The sequence below is a fragment of the Mercenaria mercenaria genome, unplaced genomic scaffold, assembly GCF_021730395.1.
Source record: "Mercenaria mercenaria strain notata unplaced genomic scaffold, MADL_Memer_1 contig_3660, whole genome shotgun sequence".
Classification (NCBI taxonomy): Eukaryota; Metazoa; Mollusca; class Bivalvia; order Venerida; family Veneridae; genus Mercenaria; species Mercenaria mercenaria.
In genome coordinates, this window is record NW_026461821.1 from 49,353 (window position 1) to 63,378 (window position 14,026).

Genomic DNA, 14,026 nt, shown 5'->3' on the forward strand with positions numbered 1-14,026 from the left:
TTAAATTATCTATATGGTTCTAACACAGTCTAAAACTAAAACGAACATACGCAATGTAATAGTTTAATTATTGATTTGATTATTTTAAGTCTATTATATCTTGTTTTCTATTGTCTGAAATAGGCTATTGAAAAATCACAATTGAACTTGTGCAGGAAGATCATATCTGATTATGATGTGGTTGATAAATACATGCATATTGTACACACATGAAATGACTAACCATCCCATATTCGATAATACCCGGGATCTCTACAAAATAAGCGCTACAACCAAAATAAAACGCATTGAATAGCACGTAACAACTGAACCGTAACACGTGTTTCAACTGATACAGCCATTTTCTGAAAGCGAATTGCGTAGATTAGAACGGAACTAAATGGTTTGTTTTGGTATGGAGTAAATTTCATTGATATTACTTAGGGAGAAAATAAATTATAGGTAAGTTCGGTGCATTTATCTTCTTGAAAAATGATATAATGTTATTTCTGGAAATAAAATAAACAAACTATAGGGCTCTTAAAATAGTTACTTTGATTCACTCTGCATTAAGGTATTTGTGCTTTTATGACCAACAACATTAAGCTTAAACACGTTACATTTATATATCATGTATATGAATCACATGTACATGTAATAAAATCAGTTAAAATAAAGCGGGAAATGTGAATTTCATATTATTTTATTTTGTTTTATTGGGTTAAACGTAGACTGGCTCCCGTCCCTATGTTTGTTCTTATTTACATATATCAGTTTTCTTCATTAAGAGGGAAGTAACTCCAGAAGGTTGTTTCTACATTGAGATTTTTTATTGCCCCTGGCTCCGAAATAGGTATGGTTCAGCCATCAGATAAAATTGTGCTATTTTACAGGCGTAAAATTTTCTTATAAAATGTTTCCAGTATTTATATAAAAATAACCATGCAGCCAGGGAGCCAGGCTAGGTTAAACGTCGCACCGACACAATTATATGTCATATACAAGTAGCGACTTTCCAGCTTTTTGAAATGCAGCCCCTTTGAGCATTTTTCAGACAAGACCAGGCACGTGGATAAAACACCGATCTGACCAATTTGCCCTTTATTTCGCATAACAGTAGACTTTTCATAATTTGTCCTGCCGTTTCCGTTGTTCAGACGAGCTATATAGGGTCTCTAAGGTTCCGTTGTTTTCTTGAAATATAGATTAAAAGTTTTCCCATGGAAGACCGGTGCGCCATGCTCATTGCAAAGTGCTAAATGCCAAAATAACCATGCAGTGCAAAGGGCTATATGCGAAATGCTTAATGTCAAATATTGATTATCAAATGATAAATGCTAATTGCGAAATTATATATGCCAGTAGTTAAACCCGTATACAAAACGTGTCATTATTATTCTATGTTATGTGACTGTATTTGTATAGCGTCGCTGTGCTATTTATATCACGGGAAATCGCACATACAATAAGAATATCAAGCTTCCAAAAATAATAATTAATATACAACAACAATAACGTCTTTTACAATAAGAATATCGACATATAGAATAACAAAGGTAACACTTAGAATATGAATGACAAGACATTGAATAACAATATCAAAGATACAATAACAATAACGAAATACAGGATAACAATAATGACTTTTACCATAAGAATATCGAACATACAATAAGAATAACGACATATACAACAACAATGGTAAGACTTAGAATATTAGTGTATTGTTCATGTATGTTCGATTTTCTTGTAAATTGTATGTATATATGTTATGCTCTTCATAATTGGAGGAATAAATGTTATTTATTGTCATCTGCTATAGAAGTTTAACCGTTATGTAATGGATACGCTCTATTGTTAGGTAGAGTTTTGAAATTTGAGTTAATTTTATAGATAACATTACAAATTTTGCCAATCCGTACTATTATGGTAGAACAATGCCATATGATCGATCAGAGATTAGGGACAATAAAACTATTGTCACTGGATCAAGAACGGACCCGTCGGGATGACTCATGATCCGCATGATTGTTTAATATTAATATGTAGTGTCACGCATTATGAACACGTGACGTACCTTTCTATTGTTTTGAAAGGTTGGGTACGGCTCCCTATTGTTAGATAATTTCCCTAACAAAAAAAATCAAGTAACAAATGATACCAAAATCGTGAATGAATGGTAAACAAATCGGGATTTGCCGATTTATTAACACCGTCTGTTTAAGATTCACTTAATGAATCGGAAGCAAATCTGGTTTTGCAGAGAAAGTCCCTCCCCTATTCATTGCAGATAACTGATTTGTTTACTATTCATTAGAAACAGATATTTTGTGCATTCCATTTATTACCGATCTCTGCATTTTGGCGGGATAACTGAATTTATACACAGAGACACCACATCCTCTAAAATACTGGAATTTTAATTGTTATGTTTGATTGTCTAATATAGTTGTAAAAGGACATGCTTAAGTGCATACATTAACTCTTTACACTATATTTGAAGCTGTTAAGTTTTTTAGGAAATAATTACAAGATTGTCATATTTTTCCATGACAAATTTAAAGAAATTTTATAAATTAGATCTGATGCATAATGTTCTAATATGTATCATATTTTTGAATTTTGCAATTGCTATACTGTAAATAGAATCTATATATTCCATGTTGTTCTTTTCTTACTAGAACATTTAGTTTGCCATTTTTATTAATGCTACCCTTTCCTTTCTAGAGAATTACAATTCGTTCTCAAACTTTTTGTAGCCATGCTTTCGTCCCTTATAAAAATAATGCTGAGTTATTAGTACGATTCATTACCGATTCATTAGCACGATTTATTACCGATTTATTAGTGCCACTGATTTCCAAATTCCTTTCATTTCAACTTCAGCATACCCAATTTATTACCGATTCATTACTTAGCAAAACAATTTAAAGTCATGATTTGTTACCGATTTATTAAACGATTTGTTTACGATTTATTACCGATTCATTAGCTCATATGCATACCATTTGAATCGTGATCAAATCGTGAACAAATCACCCGATTTGTTTACCATCTATTACACCGATTCATTCCAATCTTTTTTTGTTTGGGTTATCGTCTGCTACAGAGGTTTAAACATATCGATTTTCTTTTCAAACTATTGACTCAACCAAAAACAAAATGGTGGAAATATATAGACTATATAGGAAAAACACTCTAAAGATACGGGGTTAACTACTTATGACAATGCATATTGCTAATGGCTAATTAAAATAAAGAACTTAATATATCTGGGAATGAAACTTCTTTTCAAAGTCATTAGCATTCGTTACATAACTTTAACTCTGTTAAAAACTTTTTTTTCCCTCTATTTTACATTTTAGAGTTGACAGTTCCGGTCCCATGTTCCCATGACCGGTAGAACATGTTGTTTCATTTCAGACTGGTAGAACGTTATATGTTTTGAAATAATTAAAATTTGCATTCATTAGTTTACGAACTATATAAGTCTTCAACATTTAAAATAAAGTATCTGACAATAAGCATTTAATTGTTATTAGCTATTTCACATTTAGAATTTCGCATTTATCATTATGTATATAGCATAAAACATCTGGTATGTAGCATTTAGCATTACGTAACTGACGTTATTAGACCCCTAATAGCAATGTTTGAAAAATGGCATTTGCTTGGTATATTCTTAAAGTTGACCATGTTTCGCACTGTGTTGCAAATTTTTAACAACTTTTACAGTGCCATTCTTTATAAATATTGTGTACTTTATGGCATTTCCTCAAGCTCAAGTAGAGACAAATTTCAAAGTGATGGCCACTATATAAAACGTTTGCAGAGAATTCATTATACCATTATTATTTACAAAAGAAACACCAAAATATTGGTAAACAATTATAAAACTTAAGATAAAACTGTCAATACCATTTTTTTCTAGGGTGCCTCAAGTAAACGGATTTAATGAGGCAGAATTCTAACTCCAACATTGAAAAATTAGGTCGAATCCTGCGGGTCTGTTTTGAATTCTGCTCACTTCATTCAAAAATAACCTTTGGGCAGAAGTAAAACCTACCTACATTTCTTCCACAATATGTAATCTAAAGAATGATGGCAAAACAAAGAACGTTTACTGCATGTAACTCAGTATTTTAAAGATGTCTAACTCTACCCCTTCTGTTGCAGAGGTAAATTCACTTTGAACAGCAAGAAATCGCTAATTAAATGATTTTTTTCCCATTTTTGTACAATAAATCAATAATAAGTTTTTTGAAAGAAGTAAAATCTAACTAGAAAAAAGGAAACTGAAGAAAAAAATAATTGGTCCCAGTGGGGTTTGAACCTACGACCCCCTGAAAATTGCAGTCAAAGTAGGTTTATGGTAGGAATTGAATACTCTTCAAAAAGGAGGTACTCTATTATGGACCTAATACCTTAGCATTAAATATATGTCATTTAGCATTTGGCAAGTAGCATGGCGCACTTGCCTTCCATACTTTCCCATTACAGAAGACATGATTGCCGAGGAAGACGAATATTTCCTGAGAGCCTCCATTTTGCTACTGAAAGGAGGGCGATTGGTGTCAAAAGAAACTTTGTACAAAGAACTACGAAAGGCCGGGAGAAATCTTGATGTACTTCTAAAACAACACGAAAGAAAATTCAAGTACAAATTTGTAAAGAAACAGAGGGAGAAATTGTTTCCAGATGCTGGAGTAACCGACGTAGAAACATGGGATTTAGCCATGCTTACAACGGTGACACTGACGGTTTTTAAACAGTCACTTAACGACGATGAGAAAAATGACTTAAAATCTATAAAGTGTATGAGGGATGAGATTTACGCCCATACTTATTCTTCGTCGCTAAGTGCCGATCAATACGAAGAAATCCGGAAGGAATTACAAAACGCACTCACTTCACTGTCGAATGGGTTAAGCGAAAAGCTGAAAGACGACTGTTTAAAGATCATTCAGGAATGCACAACTGGCCCTATCAGCCCATCATTAAAAGCAGAACTTACGAAACAGATAGAAGATACAGAACACTCGTTGCTGGCTGTAATGAACAAATTGAGAAACCAGGAAGAATTTCTTTGCGAAATGAAAAAAGGTATCTGCCTTTTTATAATCCTTTTCAGTACATTTTGAGTAGCAAAAAAGTAGGCAACTTTGATTATTATAATTGTGTTTTTGATAAAAAATATCACTGACCAAAGAACCGTCTTAGCTACGTTTTGTCTTGACTACTGATGTATTTATGATTAGTAAATATCCAGTATATTATTTTCTGTACTAAAAGAATACTAGTATTAGCTCGTTACGCTTAATTCTACGCCGTGTTGTTTTAATATTAATGAATCTAATATTTCACAGTAACTTTTTTCCACAGACATAATGGACACATTAAACAAAATGCGTGTGACTGAAGACCGAAGTGAAAAGATTATAAAAGGTATTCGTAGAAAAATGAACAAAGGTTTAGAATGGAATGAAAATATGTTAATCCGAGGAGTGTTCGAAAACATTTGCAAACGCACTGTATACTTGAACCTGTATAAAACCAATACGAAACGGATGACTGTTCATCACTTAACGCACAAACCCGGTTCATTTGCAATTTTGATTGCTTTCAGGTGTATTCACAGACACTGCGTTAAATATGGTCGGAAAACGAATAGAAAATGTTGATGAATCCAGGGGTTATATAAAAACCCACTGTTGGGAGTGAGTGTCAAAACCATACATGATGAGATATGTGTTGTTTACGGAGATAAACAAATGTTATTTTCCACCGTTTATAGGTGGTTTATAAAATTAAATTCTAGTCAGGAATCAGTCAAAGATGCCCCTTATTCAGGAAGTCCCAGGTTTGCTAGTTACCAAATCTAACTTTAATAAGATCATGTGCATCAATTATAAAGATGCGTGTTGCGTTTCACTGTCACAAAGCTGGCACAAATGATAAACTTGGGTTTAGCATCTGTCCACTTCATTCTGAAGAAAATTCTTAAGGTAAGGAAGATAAGTGCTCGCTAAATCACCCATTTGCTCAGCGGTGAGCAGAAACGTACGAAGGTGCAAATGGCAAAGCAACTGCCGAAGAAATACCCAAAATAAAGATGTTTGATAGTCTCATAACTGATGATGAGACATGGGTCCATTTTTATGAGCCTAAGCGAAAAGTTGATAACAGGATATGGGCTCTGAAACATGCCAAAAAGGCCAAGTATTGCTAAACGAACACTGATAGCAAAGAAGGTGTTATACGCCATTTCTTCAGAAATTGTGGGCCAATCTTGCAAATTTCTGTTCCAAAAGATAGGGTGTGTCTGGTAGCTTCTATAACAATGTGGTTCTGAAAAAAGTGAACAAAAATGAGAAAAGTACGTCCAAAAACCGGTCTCCAGCATATCCATTTATTACATGACAATACTCCAAGCCCACAACTCTTCAAATGTAGTACAGTTTTGAAGTCTGAAATGGTCAACGTATTGTTGCAACCTCCCTACAGCGCAGACCTGGCCCCGTGCGATTTATTTATCTTTCCAAAATTGAAAAAAAGACCTATCTGGTAGGAGATATAGGTCTAGATGTGCATTGGGGTGTGCAGTTCACAAGTTTCTTATGTGTGAACCCAAAGATAAATATGAAAATTGTTTCAAAAATTGGATTAAAAGATTGAAACGATGTGTTCTGGCTAAAGAGGAATATTTCAACGGTAACTAGAGAAAAAATTATCAACTTTTAATTAATAATAATTAATGTAATTTGCAAAAAGAGTTTTCGAACACCCCTCGTTTATTTATTTGATATATACGGCTGCATATTTCTGGCATCACTTAACTACATGTAGTATATTGTTACCACAACATGTCCGCAATAATCATCTGGATAACGCGAAATGATGTCTTTTTTACAACAGTACTTTAGATAAAACAAATACATTGACAACAGGTAACTAAGCAATGCTTAGTACATTTTTAAGGTTGATGGATTTCCAGAATTTTTCTTTCAGTGATAGATACTGAGCTAACGTTGAGTGGAGCTGTAAATGAAAGCAAGAGCATAGATTTTGCGGAAGAAATCATTACAAAGGTTATTAATAAAGCAATAAAGAAAGTCGGAAACGAAAATGACTATCCGAGAATTCGCGGCGTTGTTGACAAAATTCTGAAAGACATTGAAAACATGCCTGATGTGGAAATACTACCAGCGGAACACAAGTGCATCCTTCTTAAATTTAGATGTACAACTTATATAGGTATATCAAACATACTGATGTATTTAGAGAGCAGAAGCTTCCTGGATTCTCTCAATGATCTTGCCCTTGCACTGAGTTCCACTCTTCCTAATATGAGCGGTCAATATAGACTTGATGTGACAGTTACACCAGAATGCATGAAGGACCTGCTAGATGAACTAAGTGAGTTGATATAATTTATCTTTTTTCAGTCATGAACGTGCTTGCGACCACTCAGTTTTTAAGAGATCGCCCTCGGTAGTTTCTTTTCTCACAATGTGAAATTTTACAGAAGAAGCACATCTGTATTCACATATAATTAAGTGTGAAGATATGTTTTAAATCAGCCCGTGTTACGTGATAACTGAGAATGAAATCAAAACCCTTTCTTTTAAAGCAGAATTTATACTGGGTTTACAGCATGTATATTTTGCAGGAGCAAAAACAATGGAAACTACGAAGTATGAACGCACGATACGAGTGCCCATAAAGGTTAAATCAGTACAAGGAATTGAACACATATGGTCGCTGTTTGAAACTGGCGGAGCTACAGTTAGATTGAATGAATTATCAGAAGCTGTATTTAACGAATTAAATACAAAAATAACAGTTAAACCTTCTGTAAATTTAGAGCAGATACAGGCAGCTATTAAGGAAGCAGGTATATAATAGAGTTATTACAGCAGTAGTTCGATCTAAGATGTTGTATTCGGCTCGAGCGGACTTTGACAGATCGGATCTCACGAGGCGTGCAAGCGACGGACGTGATCCGTTCATGCAAAATCCACGAGAGTCGAATACAAAATCCAAGATCTAACTACTGTTTAATTACCCTTATCTTATGTACTTCCACCTATCTGTGTGTTCTTTTGATAACGAACGAAATCTTCAATGTTTGTCGACGTTAATATAGAAATGAGTGAAGGTTTATGTGCGCTATTTATAACACTGTGTCAGTGCATGCAAATTAAATGAAAGTAGTCCGGCAACATTTTGTCTACCTGTTCCTATTTACTTGTGAAATTCAAATCATAGTTTTGACAGAATGTATACAGGTATATAATAAAAATCATTACCATAAATTATTAATAGCCTGCGTGTATATAAATTTAAAGACAAGCCTGTTCGATAACTGTAGAGTCCAAAACTATCATTCTAACGATTTTGAGTGTTTTAGACTATACTCTGTGAGTGTGCGACTGACATGGGTCAACAAAGGAGGTGACAATAATCATTGACAAACCAAATATTCGACTGACGGCGGAGATGACTGTATTCCCTCACAACCACTCTAAAGGTTGTAAGTGTTCTGTTGACGGGGGAAGTGATTTTAATTTCTGACTACCAGTCTAAAGGTTGTCAGTGTTTGCTTGACGGGGGAATGATTATATTCCCTGACTACCAATCTTAAGGTTGTGAGTGTGAGGGAGATAAACTGTCTGTCTGATTACCAATGTAAAGATTGGCGATAAGTGAATGTTCTATCTGACTACCAGTTTGAAGATTGCAAGAGTTCGATTGACGGTACAGGTGAATGTTCAATCTGACTACAAAATAAAGCTTGTTGGTGTTTGATTGACGATGATAGTTAATATTCGACATGACTACCAGTCTAAATATATACTCCCAATATGAATAACAGCTTAAAAGTTGACAGGGGAGGAGTCTATACTCCACGACTATTAAAAAGTTGTGAGTGTTCGATTGACGGGAGAATGAATATTGTCAAAATACACATTTCGTTAGGTACATCTCCGGTTCATGCATTTTGAATTTATTTCACTCGTGGATGTCAAAAGATGTATTACAGAACTTGTCTTGATTTTAATCATATGCCGAAGTAACAGGAAAAGCTATGAAATTTGAACTATTTTTTTCTAGTTCAGAGTTTCTGTTTGAAAGTGTCGTTTCATTCTTTTTTCATTAACAGGTAAAAAGTCAGCAAAAGTGTCACATGAAGATGTTGAAGACAATGCTAGTTTTCCTCATAGACTTCAGAGCAAGTCAGTTGTCGAAGGTAACTTTGCTCCTTAATGTTTTCTTACTGCTGTACATATTCTAAATTGTCGTTTTATTTCAGTGTGGTCGGGTTTTAATACAATATATAAAGAACGCGCACGAATATCAATGGTTTTATCTCAATGCTACAACGGTTTTGCTTATGGTTGGGTGACAATTATCCAAAACGTCCACTATCTTATGAGTAGCTGGGATTAAAATGTTTGACGTCGCGGGAGTGAAATGAGGTTATTACATAAAAATGAATAAATACACTAGTGTAAATCAAATTGACTTGTTTATAATAGTTAAAGAAAGTAGAATTGTTGATGTCTCGGCAAGAAAAACTAACATATGATAAAAAGAATATTACATTGTGACTTTTGACATTGAATTTATTAAACTTGTTGAATGAAATTGATAAAATGCTCGACAGAGCCTCGCATTTTATTACTTTATTCATTTAATAAATTCAGTATGAAAAGAAACTCATGTAATATCCTCTATATGAATTTATATGCTTAAAAGGTATCAAAAACACTTACCTTCAGAAAAAAATCTCATCCATGTAAGGTTTAAAGTATTGTCTTCCTTTCCTTTACTGCAAAAACGGCCTGGGATGTCGGGTTGGGGTTACGGCATTGTAGGTTATTGGTATGCATTTTAGCTCACTTAAGCCAAAGGCTCCAGGTAAGCTTTTGTGACCACTTGATGGCCTTCGTCCATCTGTCAACATTTTTTTGTCTGCACGATAGTGGTTTCATTTATGATTTAATTTCCATCACACTTTCACACAACTTGAATCGCTATAAGATCTTGGTTCCTTTCTTGAACCAGCCATATCCCGCCATTGGTTCTAGAGTTACAGCTCATCGAATGGCAAAACATGGCTATTTTGCTTGTCTGCACGATAGTGGTTTCATTTATGATTTGGTTTTAACCAAACTTGCACTTACTTGTTGCACCATAAGATCTTGATTCCTTTTTTGAACAAGTCATGGGTTCCAGAGTAAGGGCCCCGAAAGGCGTATTTTTGTCTTTTTCTGTTCATCTTGATGATCTCTAGACCAAGTTCAAAATATTTATATCTTGAATTATCATTGAAACACTGGCTTTTGGGGGCTTTTTTGGACACCATTTATTGGTAAAAAAAGAATTTGTTTCCACAACATCTGAATTCTCTTTATTAAAACTGAAACTTTTAAATGAAAAACATGTAATTACCAATTTCGCAATTACATTTTTAACCAAAATGAATTTAAAAATCATTTAAAATAAGAAACAATAAAAAGGAAATATCAATTATTTTGGTATTTTTTGTACTTTTACCTTAAAATGACATTGAACTTGAGCACCTTAAAGTGGTCAGTACTCTATGTCAATTTTAGATACATTATAATATGAATAATATTCATGCAAGTATTTCAAATTACAAGTAAAATTACTGTTACATAAAACTTTCACAGAATAGACAGATTATGGCGACCATGTTGGACGCCATCTTTAATTTCTCGAAGAGTCTCTATTTTTGACAAATTATGCCGTGTAATGAAGTATTTAGACCCCCATAGAATAATGACCCCCGGTCATTATTATTAAAAAAGTGACCCCCCGGTCATAGTATTATAACCTCCAGATCATAGTACTATGACTCCCCCACGTGAAGTAAACTGAAGCTCACGAAGAATATTGACTCCCATAAAAAAACGACCCCCGGTCATTTGGTTAAATTTAGTGATAACTCTTGTATCTAAGGCCTAATTGCTGCATTTTATGCCCCCACTCGGGGGAGGGGGGCATATAGATTTTCCCTTGTCCGTCCGTCCTTCCGTTTGATAGTCCGTTAGGTTTGGTGGGGATCACTTTTTAGACCCCCGAAGGGAGGCATATAGTTTTTGAACCGTCTGTCGGTCTGTCAGTCTGTCCTCAATTTTCGTGTCCGGTCCATACCTTTGTCATCCATGGATGGATTTTCAAATAACTTGGCATGAATGTGTACCACAGTAAGACGACGTGTCGCGCGCAAGACCCAGTTCTGTAGCTCAAGGGTCAAGGTCACACTTAGACGTTAAAGGTCATTTTTCATGATAGTGCATTGATGGGCGTGTCCGGTCCATATCTTTGTCATCCATGGATGGATTTTCAAATAACTACGCATGAATGTGTGGCACAGTAAGTCGACGTGTCACGCGCAAGACCCAGGTCCGTAGGTCAAAGGTCCTAAACTCTAACATCGGCCATAACTATTCATTCTAAGTGCCATCGGGGGCATGTGTCATCCTATGGAGACAGCTCATGTTAATAGATATTATCGTCGAAAGTCTTTTTAGGAGCCGGTGTTTTACACGGAAAGAGTAACTTTTTTAAATAGAATAATGTCCGGGAATCGATATTGTATGAGAGTTATTGTATGAGAGTTCGAATGTAGTAATTTCGGCAGTGAGTATTTTACATGGAAAGAGTCACTTTTTCTATAGAATAATAACCGGGGTCGTTATTCTATGAGATTCGAAGGGAGTCATCTTTAGGGAGTCAGTATTTTACTTGGAGGGGTCAGTTTTTCTATAGAATAATGACCGGGGGTTCGTTATTCTATAGAGTTTTCAAAGGGAGTAAGTTTTTTTATAAGGGGAGTCTATATTTTACAGGAAAGGAGTCTATAGAATAATGACCGGGGTCGTTATTCTATGGGGGTCGAAATACTTCATTACACCGGCAGTTCCAGATACTAAATACATTACCAAACGTAATTTGGTATATAACATGCCTTGTCAACAGAGGGGTCCCACCTCACCTTTAGATCTCCTACCATAAAGGTAAGCATTTATAGAAACGATTCAATATATAAAGATGACTTTGAACTATATGTGTCGGCGTAACATTATATTTCTTACAATTATCTATTACTATATTTTAAGATCTATATGTTTAGCTTCGAAAAAGGATGAGAATGGGTAGAAAAAAAAACGATTTTTAGAATAAAACTATTTATTCATCACCGATGATTTCGCATTAGAATTTCTTGTTCTATGTCTGATGTAAAAGAACATGTTCAGGACTTCCGTTTTGGTATAATTTTATCAGAATTTACAATCTAGATAAAAGATGTTTTAAGTAAAAGTATCATTTTCAATACATGACGTCAGTTCATAATGTATCAAAGGATTTGATATAAACAAATGGTTATAATAGTGGTACAGAAATTTCATACGAGTTCATTCTTTTATATCTTATTTCTCCAACAACAGTGAATCATCAATTTGATTAAGCTGAACTTATTTTACACACATTAGACAAGTAGTAAGATGTATGTCTGTATGTGCGTGTGTTAATATACTGGCGCCAAGGAGCGCATTCAACGGCCTCGGTAGCCGAGTAATAGAGCGGCCGCTTTGAGTGCGGGAGGTCGTGGGTTCAACCCCGGCCGCGTCATACCAAAGACGTAGAAAGTGGTACTAGTAGCTTCCTCGCTTGGCGCTCAGCATTAAGAGGATAGTGCTAGGTCTGGTCAGCCCGGTGTCAGTATAATGTGATTGGGTATCATGTCACGTGTCTACGGCGTGACATTCCAGTGAGGAAGCACTATAAGGTTGGGCATTGTGCTCAATGCTACAAGTAGACACCGTCGTTTAAATGACTGAACAATTGTTTAAAAAGACGTTAAACCCGAACACACACATACGCACACCAACACGCACACACACACACACGCACACCCACCCACACACATACACACAAGGAGCGCTTTCAATGTTTAATTTGCTTGGTTGCTTCCTAATTACAAATTGGATTTCTAAGGAGGCAGGGTTTCAGTATAAAAGAAAATTAATTGTGCAAGTTTTGATATTACCGACTTTTTAACGTTCTGAGATCATTCGTTATTTCCAAATCATTACAACAGCGGGATCAAATATCAAATATTGCGCATGGATGCATAGCTTGCCTAACACACAGTTTTATTTTTAAAGTCACTTAACACCTCCGCTTGATGTATGATTTGATTATTTAATGTTTTTGTGGCTTTTATGGACTTTTAGTTGTTCAATATACTATGATTCAAAACTCCCTAAGCCGTCATTTTGTCTATTAGTTTGCAGATCGTACGATGATAGCGATGTCAAAGAAACTGTAATTGGAACAAAAAATGCCTCTTTTGAAACAAGAAATCGTAGAGCGTTTGATACAAATGATCCTTTATTCGAACCGGAGGAGATTGGGTCATTTTCTCTGGATATTAACAGGAAGTACGACAATACAACTAAACAGCTGAAATACTTCGTGAAACCTCCAGCGAACAGAGTGCATTTTGATTTACGCAAAGGATATAGCACGATGATTAGAAAAGATGAATCGAAACCAGACTTTATCACAGACATCTTAAGATGGATCACAGATAATAAGGAGAAGTTGGTCGAACAAGACATAAAAACAAAGAGGTAGGCCTTTTTAAAAACATCCACGCGGTAAAGATGTGTTTGTTTAATGCTAATTTGTATGATTTCATTTTCTCGACTAAGTGGCAACCCTGTTAATGAATTCGATCGTACTCCGAGTGAAAATAGAAAGTTTGCCGTAAGCAGAATGGCTAAATCTAGTAGTAAATATCCTATTTCTCGATATAGTTCGGAATTTTCAAAATTATTTATTTATCGTTATCTGGAAATGTATTGTGGGGCTGGTACCGAGCACTATGAAATATAGAGACCTTAGTCACTGTCCTAAAGTAAGCTCGGCACTGATAGACAACCGTCGTTTAAGTAAAGAGACGTGATAGATGACACATTGTAGATAAATATTGTTTTTACAGGTAACTGAT

At 35.0% G+C, this 14,026-nt stretch overlaps 1 protein-coding gene across 1 annotated transcript; it reads left to right on the plus strand.

Moving 5' to 3' along the window:
- Positions 1-305: 305 nt before the first annotated feature.
- Positions 306-13,650, plus strand: LOC123564076 (uncharacterized). Its single transcript, XM_053534400.1, has 7 exons — positions 306-441; positions 4,480-5,082; positions 5,362-5,424; positions 6,988-7,395; positions 7,649-7,873; positions 9,143-9,229; positions 13,301-13,650. Exons 2-7 carry the CDS (start codon positions 4,485-4,487, stop codon positions 13,648-13,650), a joined length of 1,731 nt encoding a protein of 576 aa, XP_053390375.1. The 5' UTR covers positions 306-441; positions 4,480-4,484.
- Positions 13,651-14,026: the final 376 nt, after the last annotated feature.